General features: G+C 53.1%; 2 protein-coding genes across 2 annotated transcripts in view; one reads left to right on the top strand and one right to left on the bottom strand.

The window, feature by feature from the left end:
* The window catches only part of RGSL1 (regulator of G protein signaling like 1), a 24,455-nt gene extending 15,863 nt beyond the window's left edge, over positions 1-8,592 (bottom strand). Inside the window, 4 exon segments of the mRNA XM_071565658.1 lie at positions 3,492-3,578; positions 5,786-5,928; positions 6,883-6,960; positions 7,850-8,592. Of these exon segments, the coding sequence (XP_071421759.1) occupies positions 3,492-3,578; positions 5,786-5,928; positions 6,883-6,960; positions 7,850-8,592 (1,051 nt within the window).
* GLUL (glutamate-ammonia ligase) lies at positions 7,989-14,779 on the top strand. Its single transcript, XM_071564789.1, has 7 exons — positions 7,989-8,095; positions 9,223-9,413; positions 10,597-10,758; positions 11,034-11,180; positions 11,599-11,726; positions 11,898-12,097; positions 13,091-14,779. Exons 2-7 carry the CDS (start codon positions 9,248-9,250, stop codon positions 13,407-13,409), a joined length of 1,122 nt encoding a protein of 373 aa, XP_071420890.1. The 5' UTR covers positions 7,989-8,095; positions 9,223-9,247; the 3' UTR covers positions 13,410-14,779.

Below are 14,779 nucleotides of genomic sequence, written 5' to 3'. Positions count from 1 at the left end.
ATGCCGTGGTGTCAGACTTGGCAGGGCTGCTGCTACCCTCCAGGTTTTGGGCACTGTTGTGCCTGGGGTCTCTGATGTGCCCTGTAGCAGAGAAGTGAATCTGCTGGTCTATGGCTCTGTGCTGTCAGTGGGAGTGGGGAGGGTTCTGTGCCTGTGAAGTGTGTGGAGCAGAGGTTTTGTGGCCTCTCCTGCACTAGGATAGACTCTGCCATTAACAAAACACAGTTGTGTTATGTCGAGCATCATGTCCCCTTCTGTCACTGTGGCTGCAATCCCTGTTACTGTCACCTCCATGGGCAGGTTAAAGCACACGTAAGGGTGTGCAGCCTCCCTGGAGTCACCTCTGTGCAGGGGAGGGTATCTGCAGTGGGCACAGGCAGCGGTGGGGCAGGACAGTGTCCCACAGTGTCCCTAAGAGCAGGGCCACCTCACGAGGTGGCGCTGTCAAATCAAGAATGGGAAGCTGTTCCCAGCAGCAGCAGCAGGGCTCTGCATGTCAGCATCGGGTTTGTGACTCCACAGCGGCAATTACTACAGGGACAACTCCAAATTAATTGTGGGGCTGCTTCTGGGTATCCCAGGGGGACAGCCTTGGGCTACTGGCATCAGCACACTCTGTCACCCTGAGCAAGGGAGCTCATTCCTTTGTCCATGGCTGGGCTGCCCTGCGTGAGGAGGATAACTGGTAATATACCAAGACAGGAGGGACCCAGAGATACATGAAAGTGTGTTAAAGATCACACATGAACTACCCATACACACACATGTGCCTTGGGAGGGTCATGTCCTGCCATGCTGCATTAGTTTATAGAATCCTAGAATAGTTTGGGTTGGAAGGTACCTTAAAGCTCAGCTCATTCCACCCACCCCTGCTGTAGGCAGGGACATTTTCCACTAGAACAGATAGCTCAGGGCTTTGCTCAACCTGGCCTTGAACACTGCCAGGGATGGGACATCCACAGCTTCTCTGGGCAAACTGTTCCAGTGTCTCATCACCCTTGGAGTGAAGAATTTCTTCCTAATACCTATTCTAACCCTGCCATCTTTCAGTTTGAAGCCATTCCCCCTTGTCCTGTCCCTCCATAGTTGAAGCTGTTGGGTTGAACAGCAGTGGATGGTGTGCTCATCCTCATGGTGCATGTGGGATGCACATCCTTCTGGTGACAAAGAAGAGATGTTGTCCTTTGGGTGATGCTTTGCTTTTGGCATATGTGGACTTGTGCCCTGCTGCAGAATGGCTGGCAATGTCTGTCCTGTGTCAGCTCCTGCAGGGATGGCTCTGGGATAGAGCCAAGCACAGACCCTTGGGATGCACACTCACTATCCTTTAGTCACAGCCTGGGCACTCTGGCTGGTCCCTATGCTAAAACCCAAACTGATATGGGGAAGAAGTAGCCATGAGCCACAAAATAGCTGCTTGCCCTAATGGTGACAGGCAGAGCTGTGAGAAGCAGTTATGGGAGACCCTGGGGAGGAATAGCTCCAATCATGAATTCATAAAGATTTGTGCTGTTAAGCCCAAGAGATGAAAGGAGGGGTTAGGGAGGAGCTGGTGTGGTGGCTGCCTCACACATGAAAGGCTCCTAAGTCCTTAGGGAAAGGCTGAAACTGTAAAAAAAAGGTAAATATTTTGCAGTTGGTAACTGAGCAGATGCCCAGTGAGATCCTCAGAGGCTGGGGTAGCTCCTTGGGTGTTCACCTGGCTCTAGACTGACCTCAGCCAGTAATGGCTTCTGCCATGAAAGGATCAAGGCTGTGAGCAGGAACAGGCCAACATGGTTACTGTGGGAAGTGGCAAGGCCATTTCCATGGTGGTTTTCCCCAAGAGGAGACCTCAAGAGGTCTGGCAGGATGGAGCTCTGCTCAGCCTGACTGCAGCTTCCTGGGATTTGCTCAGTGCATGCATGGGCAGATTCACTCTGTTTATCTCCTCACAAAAGGAGCGCACGTAAGCTGTTTGGCTATTTAGGAGAAAAAAGAAAAAAGGTTAAAAAAAAAAGGAGGCTTAAAAAAATAGGTGGACACATGAGCACAGCCCAGATTTAGTAGAAGGCCTGGAGAGGAGCACAAAGTGGCTGGACTCCATACAAAGATAAGGGCAGGGTTGCAAAATCAAACACGTCAGGAGCTGTGCCCAAACCTGAATTATCCACGTCCTCTGTCCTGGTGTGGTAAGCAGCCCACCTTTGGCAGACCTGATGCCGCCAGTGGCAGAGCCTCACGTTCCTGGGGCATCCAAGGGGATGGGGTTGGGTTCTTTAACCTTGCCCAACATCAGCTGGCACAGCTTCCCATGGTGGCAAAGTCCAAGGCTGCCTGACCGCAGGGTCAGCATCACCACCTGGGGTCACTGGCCACTCACAGCTTCCCCCAGCAGCCCAGCCTGTCCCTTGCAGTGCCATATGGAGTGTGGGGGTTGTTTCCCTGCCAGCTGTGGTCAGTACCTAACCCTGAACACCTCAACATTGCTTCTGGTCTCAGGTGATGGTCTGGAGTCCCAGTAATCTGGGAAACTCCGTTTTGAGTGCACAAACCAGCTCTCCTTCTAGCATAAGTATTATATTCCCAGAGTGAGGTTTTGGGGGAAGATTTGGGATTTTTTCCCCCTATAAAGCCTCATCCTGTTCTCATGTAAGTAGTTTAGGACACCTCAAAGACTGTCAGCAATGGGTGTGACCCTTTTGGGCAAATAGCACTGTAAAACTGGAGTTGCCTGAGGTCTGAGGTCTGTCGGTTCAGCTTTAAATATTAATTGCTTTCTTGAACATATTATGATTACTTTTTATATGTGATTTTCATGTTTGGTCTCCTGGGTGCACAAGACTTGTTTGCTCAGCAAGGACATCACTGGTATTTCCTTACATTAATTATAAATATTTTTGAGCCTGTCTGTGGTATCCTGGGTCTGACCATGAAGGCTGGGCTCTGTCCCTTACACCTGACAGCCGCTACAGCAGGCTCTGCCTTCACTTGCCTCTTTCCAGCTGAAGCAAAATCAGTGGTGTAACCTTATACGAGCGTCTGGGACTGCTGACTTCATCAGCCTGAGTTAAGCATGTGTTGTGGCAGGACAGAGACCTAATTCAGCCACAAGGGAGGGACATGGAAAACGGCACTTGCTATTACCTTTTATAATTCACAATGTCAGGCCCAGATTCACCATTTAATCCACTTAGGTAGTGCTTTGAGGATTTCTGTACTCTCACTTATGGAGCTGTAAGGTGTATTAGACTGAAATTAATCTGTCAGCCACAGTTAACACAGCCCCAGCCTAGCTGGGAGTGCATTTAACAGTGTGAACAGCGCTAATAAAAGAAAAAAAGAAAGGAAAGAGAAAAGAAAACAAAAAACAAAACCAACCCTGCTGATGCACACTGTGACCAATTTCCAACTGCAGGGAAAGGCATGTGCTGAGCGCTCCCTGGGATATTCTCCACCCTTGTACAGAACAAACTGAGCCAAGCAATTTCTAGGTCTCAAATCCCGCCTGCCCCTGACGTTCTCATCTTCCAGCTTCCCCTGGTCACTGTTGAGGGCGAGCACGTGCTCGCAGAAGACGCTCAGCCCCTGCACAAGGTCTGAGGAGCAGAGCCGGCAGCAGGTAGGTGCTGCCTGCCGGGATCACTGCTGGATTGTCCCAGAGTGGGCAGTAGCGATGCCCCCTCCATGGGGGGAGTTGGGGAAGGGGCTGCTGGGGGATGAAGCAATACCATGGCTTCCTGTGAGGGGCGGCATGGTGGGGAGTGGGCAAGGGGCTGGCACCCAGGTGACTGAGAAAGAGGTGGAGAGGGAGGTGTGAGCACCTGGGAGGGTTGCATGAGGCTCTCCCAGGTGCTGTGTCCCTGGGTCACTCTCCCCTACATGCATCATGAGCACATGGTACAGGTGGGCTGCATAGAGAAGGTGCATTTTTTTTTTGACTTGGCTTGTGCCTCTGCACGTTTTCATTTATTAATCTGCTTTCCTAAATTGCCCTTCTGTGCAGCTCAGGTGATCTGCTCTGCCTCTGAAATCCCTCTGGTCACCAGCCTGTGGATACCCTTGACCCTGGCAGCATCTTCAAAGGGAGCATGGGCCTGCTGCGGAGTGTGCAATGTTTGCTCACGTACAGGGCCAGCAGCTATGGCCCCCCTGCCTTGGGGGGTTTCATCAGCCTCCTGCAGCGCTCCAGGGGAGACCAGTCGGCCACTGCTGTTTGCACAAGGTCAGTTCCCCCCAGTGTACTCGTTTTCCCCCAGGTGAGCTCCCTGTCCTCAGTCAGTGACTGCTGTGCCACTCTGAGCTGGGCAACTTCTGAATTGAGCGCTTGCTCAGGCATTAGGTTTGTTTTTCCAGCCCTTGTGTTGCTAGTCATGGGTAAAAGGGGCTGCATTTCCAGTTCCTCCACCTATGAACCTCTCTAGAGTCCATGGCTCAGAGCCAGTGGTGGGCACACTGTTGTGGGTCCAAGCAGAGGCATCTGTGCCCAGCGGTGGGCAGAGCTGGAGTCAGTGCAGCATCAGAACACACAGCCTATGTCTGGTCTTACTTGGGTGCATTTCAGTTCTGTATGTAGGACCTCACAGCCCAAAGCTTCCCTGGAAGGGTCTGAAAGTAATATAGATGAATTTGGGAAAGCCTCAGCGGCTGGGCACAGGGAGAGGAGATAGGCTGAAGATGTCCCTGCTCATTGCAGGGTGGCTTAGACTAGATTACTTTTAGGTCCCTTCCAATCCAAACCATCCTGTGATTCCATCCAAACCGTTCTATGATGCTATGCTCATCCCTCCTCCATCCCAGCTGTGCCATTGCTGGAGGCTGGGGCATTTTGGGTGCATCAGGCCTCCTCCTGGGATCTAACCATCACAACAAAATGGGCTGTCACATCACAATTCCTGTACCTGTGTGACATCCCTGGTTGAAAAAAAAAATAAGGCACTCCTTTCTATTTAAGAAATTCTTTTTTAGTGCTGGTGAAAGACAAATGGGTACCTGGGTTTAGGATTCTGGGTCTGCAGTTGTTGGAATTGAGATCCCAGGATCTGTGGTGAGGGGCCACCCTTGAAGATGGCCCCTGTGGTGCTGGGAAAGAGTCCCAGCTCTGTAGGACCAAAGCCACCAGCCACCTGCCCCAGAGCCTGAGCCACGGGGACATTTCGTGTCCTACCTTTTTAACCCTTGAATTGTTATCCTCCTCTTTTTCTCCCACTCTGTGTTGTGACATTTCTGCATTTTAAGGCAACCCCAAGTTTATGAGGCTGCACTTTCAGGTGGTCCCTGCAACCAGGCCTTTCTGCTAAGAGCAAATTGCTCAGGGCAGCTGTGGGGGGACATGAGGATAGGGATGAAGTGGGGCACATGGACAAGGGATGGATCACAGCAGGCCCAGCAAGGCACAGTGGAGAGGGAAGCCATGATCCTTTACTGCTTGTCTGCTGGCTGGAATTGGAAAAGAGAAAGAATGTCTCATGCTACCTGTGAGAGGCTCATCATTGTGCCCAAACCTCTCCTGGAGAGTGCAGGGACCTGGCTGTGTCCTGTCCCTGAGGGTTTGCACAGCTGCCTTGGAGGCAGGAGGCTGCAAAGTCCAGCCTGCCCAGCCCTCCCGGCTCACCAGCCGCTTTCCAACCTTGGCACTTCTCTCAGGATATAAACCACACCAGCGGGAAGTCCTGGGGCAGGCGAATAAAGGTGTTCCCGTGAATTAATAGGAGGAAGAAACATGTGCCAGTTGGGACTTGCCCCTGGAGCGAGACATTGTGTCTGGCTATGCATGTGGAGCGGGGCCCTTTGAAGGCAGATTTACATCCACTCGTGGGACATGTCACCTGTTGGCGTCGCGCCCTCCCCGGCTCCCCGAGGAGGTTTTTGTCAGCGACAATGAGGGTCACTGGAGCACGCAGCTGGGCGAAGGCACAGCCTGAGCCGGCTTTCCCAAAGAAACACAGGCTGGAAGGGGAGGAGAGGAAGGAAGGCTGGCGGTAAACAAGCCGGGTGAGCCCTGCCAGGCGTTCGGGAGCGCTCCCCTCCCCCGCCGTCCGTCGGTTCCCGGGAGAGGGCGCTGGACCCGCGGCTGCCGCTTCTCCGCGGGCTCGTAAACATGTTGTGCAGGGCGAGGGCCGGGGCTTGGACATGAGCCAGCCAGCAAACCCCGCCGGGGCCGACAGCTACGTCCTGCCACCCCTGCCATCACACACTCGCCCACCCTGCAGGTCTCTCCCAGGCTGGGGTTTGCTGCTCGGCAGGGATTTCTGGGATGGAGAGGACATGTTTATATAGCAAGATGCCTTTGCTCCTCGCTTCCCTTCAGGGTTATTTGGAGCTGCCCAGCGCAAATAGGGGTTTGTACAGCACGGGGGTCACCCCACTCGGCAGAGACTTCCACCTGTGAACACCTGGGCTTGTTTGCAGGAAGCTCTGGTGCACAAAGTTACGAGGAAATTAGCAGGTAGCAAACATGTTTCCAAGAATTTGGAGCTATCAGAGCTCTCAGTGTCCCGATTACAGAAACACTGCAAACCTAGGGAAGACGGCTGGACACTGCTTTATATTTTTCATGGCTTGACAGCTCCCCTTTATGGGAGCTATTTTGGGCCTCGGCAGCAGCTCCTACCTACTTCCTTTTGCTTCAGCTGAGCTGTTACATTTGGGTGACCACAGCTGAACTTGGGCTGAACGTGAGATACTGAGCTCATTTCTGTGGGTAAAACACTGCGTTTCTTTTCTGTGTTGAAACCATTTCTCTGTGCACAGGAACTGAGGTGCTGGGAGGAGGCAGTTTCTGGGGTCTTGAGGGGGGCAGGGGCTGTTTAAATGGTTGATGGCTCTGCCTTGGCCAAGCAATTCCAGGAGGGGAAAAGTACCTGAATTTCACCTCCCTTCTGGACAGCCTCAGGGGATTACCACACACTGATGGCTGCTGCAAGGTGGTGGCGAGGAATGAGCCAGGTTGTCCCCGGAGGCAGGGTGGGGATCTGGCTCCTGAGACGGGCAATAAATCAAGGCTAGGTTTTAGCCAGCACTCCTCCTCCTCCCTGAGGATCTGGCTCTCCTTGGCCATTTTCCCTCTGGATTCTGGCTGTACAGTGGCTGTGTCTGCGGTAGGGTGGCTGTGGATGGTCAGGAGGCTCCAGTTTCTCGAGGAATAACGATTTTGGTGCCATTTCCCCGAGGCTGGCATGGGGCAGCCCAAGAGCCTGTCGCCCCGGGGCAGGCGTGTGGGTGGCGTGTGCTTGGCCTGGGACCCGCGTGTACGCGTAGCGTGTGCACACGGGTGGCAGCTCCGTCTGCTCGTGCTAGCGTTGCTCTCCTGCCCCTTGGATCCGGGTTGGGAGGTGCAGAGGGCTGGACAGGAGATGGGACAACAAGCGAGCCGAGGGGATGGAAAAATACTGGGCAGTGCGTGCAGTTTCCTGGGTGCTACGTAGGTGCTCTCGTGGTGGGGCTGGGGGACTTTTCCTCCCTCGATTGACAGCGACCGTGATCCTTTATGCCTTGGAGTGAGGGTCTGCGAAGCCAGGTGCTGGAGGCTTTTACCTGCTCCAAGGAGAAAAAGCGAGGCGTTGAGGCTGTTTCCCTGCTCCCAAACGTGGTGACCGAGCCAGAGCCTGTGCCCAGGGCTTGGTGGGGCTGCGGTCCCTCCCTCTGTCCCCGCGTTTACCCAGGGCGGCTGGTTTCCATCCCTGCGAGTTATGCCAAGGCAGCCGCTAATGTAAACGCTGCGGAAAGCCCTGGATCCGCTCCCGCCTGCCCGGGGACGAGAGGTTGTTTTTCCGTGCGGGAGGCTTGTTCAAAGGACTTAACCCCTCTACAAACTCACCCTCCCTCTGCTTTCTGCCCTCTCTTCTCTGTGCTTTGCGCACCCACCCACCGCCTCCCCCGGGTGCAGGGCGAAGCGCGGGTGCTTCCCCCCCTTCGCCGGGGGAGGCCGCAGGAGGAGGAGGAGGGAGGCGGGGTGGTGGCCTGTCCCCCCTCCTCCCGTGTCCCCCCCGTCCCGCCCCGCTGCCCAATCCGTGCGGCGGGGCCGGCGCTGCTCCGCCATAAAGGGGCGGCGGGCGCGGCCCGGGGAGCCGAGCGTGGGAGCCCCGCGCCCGCCCGTAGCCGCCGCCGAGCCCAGGTACCGGCCCGGGGCAGGGAGAGAGGGAGGGGGTCCCGCCGGCCGACACCCCCCACAGCCCTCCTTGGACAGGAGGCCAGCGGGGGCAGCCCCGGGGCTCCCGGCGGCCAGACCTTCCAGGGAGAAAATGCCTCCTTTGGGGGAAGGAGGGGTGGTGGTGGTGGAGGAGGAAGTCGCTGCTCGAGTTTGCTGTTGAAAACATTCGCTTTGCAGTTTGTGGGGTTTTTTCCCTCCACGAGGCTCTTCAGCTGCTCGCTGCAAACGTGGGGATATCGCCTCCCTGCTAGGAGATGCACGTGTGGGTGATGCTTCTGGCAGGGGAGTGGGGCGATGGGGGCCCTCCGGGGCTCCCCTGCGGAGGGGTGGTCTAGGGAGGGCTCAGCCCGAGCCCCCCTGCAGGTGAACAGGGTGTTGGAGCGACTTCTCAGGTCACTCCACATTTCCAAACTGTTGGCATTTCCAAGCTCCTGAAAACACGCGTGGAGCCCGACTGCCATGGGTCTGACACAACCGGGCTGGCTGGCACTGTGAGCCCAGCTCCAGGATGTGCTGGGCTGTGGGGATGCTGCAGCTCCCACCAGCTGGGACCAGAGACCCTCTGGCCTCCCCATCACTGCTTCGGGTGCTTAGGGCTTGCTTGTGCTGCCTGTTGCTTGTTCTCCTGCCCTGGGACCAGGTTTGGACAACCTCATCTGGGCTGAGAAGGCAGCTGGGGTGTCTAAGCCCTCCTCAATGAATCAGATTTATTAAGAAAGCCCCAGCTAAGCTTTCTTTGCATTAGCCTTGCTCTGGAGCAGTGGTGAGTGTGGAGGTGAAAAGTTCACTCAGGGCTGAGGAGCACTTTGGAAGTCTGTTGCACAGAGGATGAGACCTAGTTTATTGGCAGGAGTTTGGGTATAAATAGGACTCTTTGAAGGGATCGTTCCTGTAGCAGGGCTTTCCTGGCTGCCAGCATCTGCATGAGCTGCTGTGTGTTCTTCCTGAGGAATGACATGGAACCGCTGGAGATGGCAGCCAGCCCTGTGGCCAAGCTGTCTCCTGCTCCTCCCTGGCTGGGGGTGTGTGTGAAAAATTTGGGATCGCAGGAAGGGCTCAAAGTTAGAGTTGTTTCTGATTTCTCCCTGCAGGAACCCCCTTGTCAGGACTGCAGCCATGGCCACCTCGGCGAGCTCCCACCTGAGCAAAGCCATCAAGCACATGTACATGAAGCTGCCACAAGGGGAGAAGGTCCAAGCCATGTACATCTGGATTGATGGGACAGGGGAGCACCTCCGCTGCAAAACCCGCACACTGGACCACGAGCCCAAGAGCCTTGAAGGTGAGAGGACACGTGCAGGACTCACAGCCTCTCACTGGGTGGAGAAAGGATGCTATTTTCTCTTTCTGTGGAAGAAGGATAGTATTTAGGGAAGACATTCCTCCTCACCCTCTTCTGGCTACCTCTTTCCCCAGAAACCCCAGGGGAATGTTCCCAGCTCTCCAGATGTGGAGTTTCAGTTGGATGCCTGAGGGCTGGGAGTCTGTCCTTGGTGCTGTCCCCACTGTGGAGGGGGCTGTTGGCAAGGGCTGGGGGCTGTTGGCAAGGGCTCGATGGCCCATTGACTCCCGAGTACTCGCTTTGGCCGGAAGTAGTTTGGCAGAAGAAAGTGGAGGGGAAAGAATGGAGCTATCCGGTGTAATTAAGAGCTTGTGTCCCTCAGAACAAACAGTCCCAGCTTACACAATAATAGCATTAGGATTTTCCCCAGGTTGCCATGGTGCTGGCTGGAGACAGTTATGAAATGAAAATACTGTGTGTGACTGAGCAGAATTATCTTTTTTTTTTTAATGTTCCCCCCCCCCCCTCCTTTCCCCTTTTCCCTGCAAGGGAGTGGTTGGCACAGCTCCTTTGAAATCATTGTGCTTCCCATCCTCCCGCTTTCCCCTTGGGATGTGGAGGAGATAACATTGCCCGGGTGGAGTTCACTGCTGCTCCCGCTGTGCTTTGACCTGGAGGGCAGCACAGAGCCCAGAGGGGTGGGCGAGTGTGCCCCCACCATGAGATTGCACCTATATATGGTTTACTTTCCCACCTTCTTCAGGTCATGTAACATGGATAAGGGTATTCCATAGCTTCCCTCATTCCCATAGCTTGAATATGTCATGCTCTGCCCTCCCCCAGCTTGCTTAGCCGAGGAGACTGGGTACTCTGCTCATCCCCATGGTTGTTGTGACATGGGAAATGTCCTCAGTGCTGCTCAGTTCACTCAGGCTTGGCCAGCAGCCCAGCAACTTGTTATTTCCCAGGGTGGCTGGGGAGTTACACTCCTCTGTTTTTGCTTATTTTGGGCTTTTTTGCTTCCCCCATTTGGAACAAAATCAGCTGAGCTGGGATTAAACTCTTTGTAGGCCTGCTCTCTATAAGCATCTTCACCTCTGTCTTACTGGAAGGCAGCAGGGAGCTCATCCTCTGGTGACCAGGTACCCTGGATCAGTGTGACTTGTTCCTCTCTCTGCTCCAGATCTGCCTGAGTGGAATTTCGATGGCTCCAGCACCTTCCAGTCTGAAGGCTCCAACAGCGATATGTACCTGCGACCTGCTGCCATGTTTCGGGACCCTTTTCGTAAGGATCCCAATAAACTAGTTCTCTGTGAGGTCTTCAAATACAACCGCCAGTCTGCAGGTGAATGGACCTTCTCCCTTTCCCTGATGGAGATGGTGGGTCTGGGGAGGGGAAGGGAAGAGCGATCCAAATGCTGTCCATGCCCTTATCATCACTCATGACACAAAAATAATCCCTGCACTGAAAGTAAAGGGCAAACAAAGTGTTGGCAGTGGAGAAAGGGCTGGGCCTGGGATTCTTCACCAGTGCTGCTGGGACTCAAAACTGTAAATAAAATGGAAATGGGAAGTAGAGGTGTAGGTGCTCATAAGCCTTGTGACACTTCTCCATTCTAGAGTCAAATCTCCGACACACCTGCAGGAGGATTATGGACATGGTGTCCAACCAGCACCCCTGGTTTGGGATGGAGCAAGAATACACTCTCCTTGGGACAGATGGACATCCATTTGGCTGGCCTTCCAATGGCTTCCCTGGACCCCAAGGTAACCTTCTGGGAGCCTGTGCTGGACCAAGTTAGGAGCATTTACACTGTAACCTGTGTGACACAGCTTCAGGCGAGCTGAAAGATTTGAGGTGTTTCTAGAGCCAATGGTGGACAATAGCAAGTGGGATATTGGCAAAAATTAACCATGAGATTGAGATTGTTACAGAAGGGCCGAGGTGGGGATTGGCCACATCCAAATTTGCTGCAAAGTTTGTTAGTCTGCGGGGGACTTAAACCTTTGGGGGACTTGCTCTCCATCAATGTTCTACTCTGCTAATCCTTCCATGAAAAGCAGATTTTGGGGCTTTTCTACACCCCCAAGCCTTTGGAGAGTTCTTCCTCCCTGTGTGTTCATGGTCTTCACTGAATTAAAGTGATTCCCTCATGGAAGCTGATGTTCACCTGTGCTGTTGCAGGTCCATACTACTGTGGTGTAGGTGCAGACAAAGCCTATGGCAGAGACATTGTGGAGGCTCACTACCGAGCATGCCTTTATGCTGGCGTGAAAATTGGAGGAACCAATGCAGAAGTGATGCCAGCCCAGGTAAAATGTTTTAGATGTCTCATGGAACGAGATAGTAGTATGGAAAAATCCCAGGCAGCGAGAGCTCTGGCTGCCTGCACTGAGTTGTGTAGTTGCATGAAGGATGAGGGAATGGGAGGTGCCTCACAGCGAGTGTTTCTGCACCACTGAGCCTGTGACTCCTCCTTACAGTGGGAGTTCCAGGTGGGACCATGCGAAGGGATTGAGATGGGGGATCACCTCTGGATCGCACGCTTCATTCTCCATCGGGTGTGTGAAGACTTCGGTGTCATTGTGTCCTTCGATCCCAAACCCATCCCTGGGAACTGGAACGGTGCTGGCTGTCACACCAACTTCAGCACCAAGAGCATGAGGGAAGACGGAGGTCTCAAGTAAGTGTTCTGAGATGGGCCAGTGGCATCTGTGTATGAGGCAGCAAGATTTTGCAAAGCTTGTGATGACACAGAAGATGTTGCTCTGGTGTTTGGGGTTATCCTTAAGCCTTTCTTCCAGATGATTTTTTTTGGTTGCTTTATTGGTTTGGGTTTTTTTATATATATATTTTATATAACAATACACTCTCATCTTGATGCTGGGTGGGCAACTGAGCCAGCAGTACAGTTCCATCAGTGCTGACGGAAGCACAAGTGCCAAGATGCAACTGCTCCTAACAGCCTGCCCAGCTCTTAATCTGCCGGTGCTGGAAACAAATAAATTCAGCATAAGTTTTTTTAAAAGTTTTTTTAATTAATTTTTAATAATTTTTTTATAACTATGATGAAAGAGAAAGACCATAGGCAAGGCTGTGGAAACAGATGCCATGTTTTCTTAAAGATGAAGATCCTGTAAATGGAAACACTGAGTTCCTGTATGGGACTGGTATGCTGAGTGCTGGCAGGGACCCTACGGCACTGGGTTGCAGTGGAGCTCTGTGAAGGGATTCCTCCTGGCAACCCTGTTTTCTTGCCTTAATCCTGGTGATGCCCTGAGCCAACGTGTGTCTGTGTGAACTTCACAAATAGAAACTTCAGTATTGAGGAATCTCCCCTCTGAGAGCAGGTTCTCCAGTGGTAGTGTGCCTGGGAGGTTTGGCTGTGGGTTGAACTGAAGTGTCTCACAGACAGCACTCCCAAGGGATCCTGTGGGATTTGGCCATGAAGATGCTTTCCCAAGAAGCAGGCTGGGTCAGTAGCAGAAGTGCAGAGAAGCCCAGTGTAGGGATGATGAGCAGAGTGCGTTGTAGGGGGCATAAGGCATCATCGTGAAGTGGCTTGGGGACAGCACTGAATCTCATGTTGCTTTGACACAACAGCCCAGAGAGGCTCAGCCCATCCTGTCCCTCAGACACTCACTGTGCCTTCCCCTCTCCCTCCCTCCCTCCACAGGCACATTGAAGAGGCCATTGAGAAGCTGAGCAAGCGTCACCAGTACCACATCCGTGCCTATGACCCCAAGGGGGGGCTGGACAATGCCAGGCGCCTGACGGGTTTCCATGAGACATCCAACATCAACGAGTTCTCCGCTGGCGTGGCCAACCGCGGCGCCAGCATCCGCATCCCCAGGAACGTGGGCCATGAGAAGAAGGGCTACTTCGAGGACCGCCGGCCCTCTGCCAACTGTGATCCTTATGCTGTGACAGAGGCCCTCGTCCGCACGTGTCTCCTCAACGAAACCGGAGATGAGCCTTTTGAGTACAAGAACTAAGCAGACTGCGCCCACAGACACCGCCTTCTCCCCACGCTTCCCGCACCCCTAAACTTCCCTTCTAGATTTAGTCCCAAGGGTACAAGATAACATGTTTTGTGTCTCAGTAACTCTTGTTGTCTTGAGGTGGGGAGGAGGGCAAATTTAGTTTTATCGATGTCTGTTTGTCGTTGACTCTTCAGAAGACGAGAGGAGGAGAGGATGTTAGAGAACTTTTAACCACTGTTTTATTTTTTTTGTCTAATTCATGTGTACATCTGATGGGATCCAGTGGCTTCCAGGGATAGACTGCACACGCAGAAAGCCAGTAGGAGAGTGGAAAGCTTAAAACTGTAGCTGACTTCCCTGACAGTCAGATTTGGGCTGTCCGTCCTCCACTGCTGGCTCTCTGCAGACTGACAGTTCTCTGAGGCTGGTGCCTTTCTGTGGAGAAGGAAGATGGGAGCTGTGATGGAGCCCCATGTGCTCCTGCCCATATAGGGAGATGATGAGGAGTTCATCACCCTTTGGTCACTCTGAAGTTTCTGGGAATCTTCTGGCATTGAGCTCGGCTTAAGAGCATTGAGGAGAACTCCTGGTTCTGTCACTGGAAGTCAACTGATCTCTGGCTCATAACACAGAGTGAAGTAGTATTTTTCTATTTAAATATAAAAACAGCAAAAAAATATATATGAAAGTGTTTTTTTTAAAAAGAGATGACGTTCCAATGCCTCATCCAGCTGGAGCAGGCAGAGCTCTTGCGGATGCTGTTGGAGGGCCTCCAGGTGGGACTGAGGGTGAGCTTGGAGGGCTCAGTGGAGGAGACTCAGATGAGATTTGTTTCAGCATGAAGTGGAGTTTGCAGGATGCAGCTCCCAGAATTGGTTGCCCGTAGAAGCATTGTTGTAACTTGAGTGGCCACAATGCACTCACAAGTGTGTAGATCAAGAGGAGGAAGGTGTCCTGAATTAAGAGTTGACCGGTCAACTTCCCCGTGTTTCGGGCAGAGCTGTGGGTGTGTTATCTTTCCAGCAGGGCTAGCATGTCACTAAAGCAGGGCTTTTGATAAAGGAAAAAAAAAGTTTTAGATTTTTTTCCATAATGTTCTTAGTTTCTCAAACTGACTGGTTTTACAGAGACCGTTGATGCCACTGTTGTGTCCTGGCTCTTGGGCTGCCTGCCATTCAGCCATGAGAGGGCTGGGAGAAGGGAGAGGCCACCTGTGCCTCCCTGCCAGCCCTGGCACCCCCAGCTCATGCTGGGGAGTTCAGACGTTCCGGGATTTTACACTTGGGTATCTTAGATGGTGCCAGTTATATTCCGTTGCATTTGGACTTCTTCCGAATAGTTTTTTTTGTAATAAAAAAAGAAAAAAAGAACAAAACCATAAA

Source organism: Pithys albifrons, chromosome 10 (assembly GCF_047495875.1).
Source record: "Pithys albifrons albifrons isolate INPA30051 chromosome 10, PitAlb_v1, whole genome shotgun sequence".
Classification (NCBI taxonomy): domain Eukaryota; kingdom Metazoa; phylum Chordata; class Aves; order Passeriformes; family Thamnophilidae; genus Pithys; species Pithys albifrons.
Note: the sequence above shows the minus strand (reverse complement) of the source record. Positions and strands in the feature narration are given on the sequence as shown.

Bases quoted from the DNA above. Each gene is read 5' to 3' on its own strand.
- GLUL (XM_071564789.1), top strand. From the start codon at position 9,248: ATGGCCACCTCGGCGAGCTCCCACCTGAGCAAAGCCATCAAGCACATG. The intron at 11,727-11,897 runs GTAAAATGTTTT...TCCTCCTTACAG, and splicing joins CAGAAGTGATGCCAGCCCAG to TGGGAGTTCCAGGTGGGACC. The intron at 12,098-13,090 runs GTAAGTGTTCTG...CTCCCTCCACAG, and splicing joins AGGGAAGACGGAGGTCTCAA to GCACATTGAAGAGGCCATTG.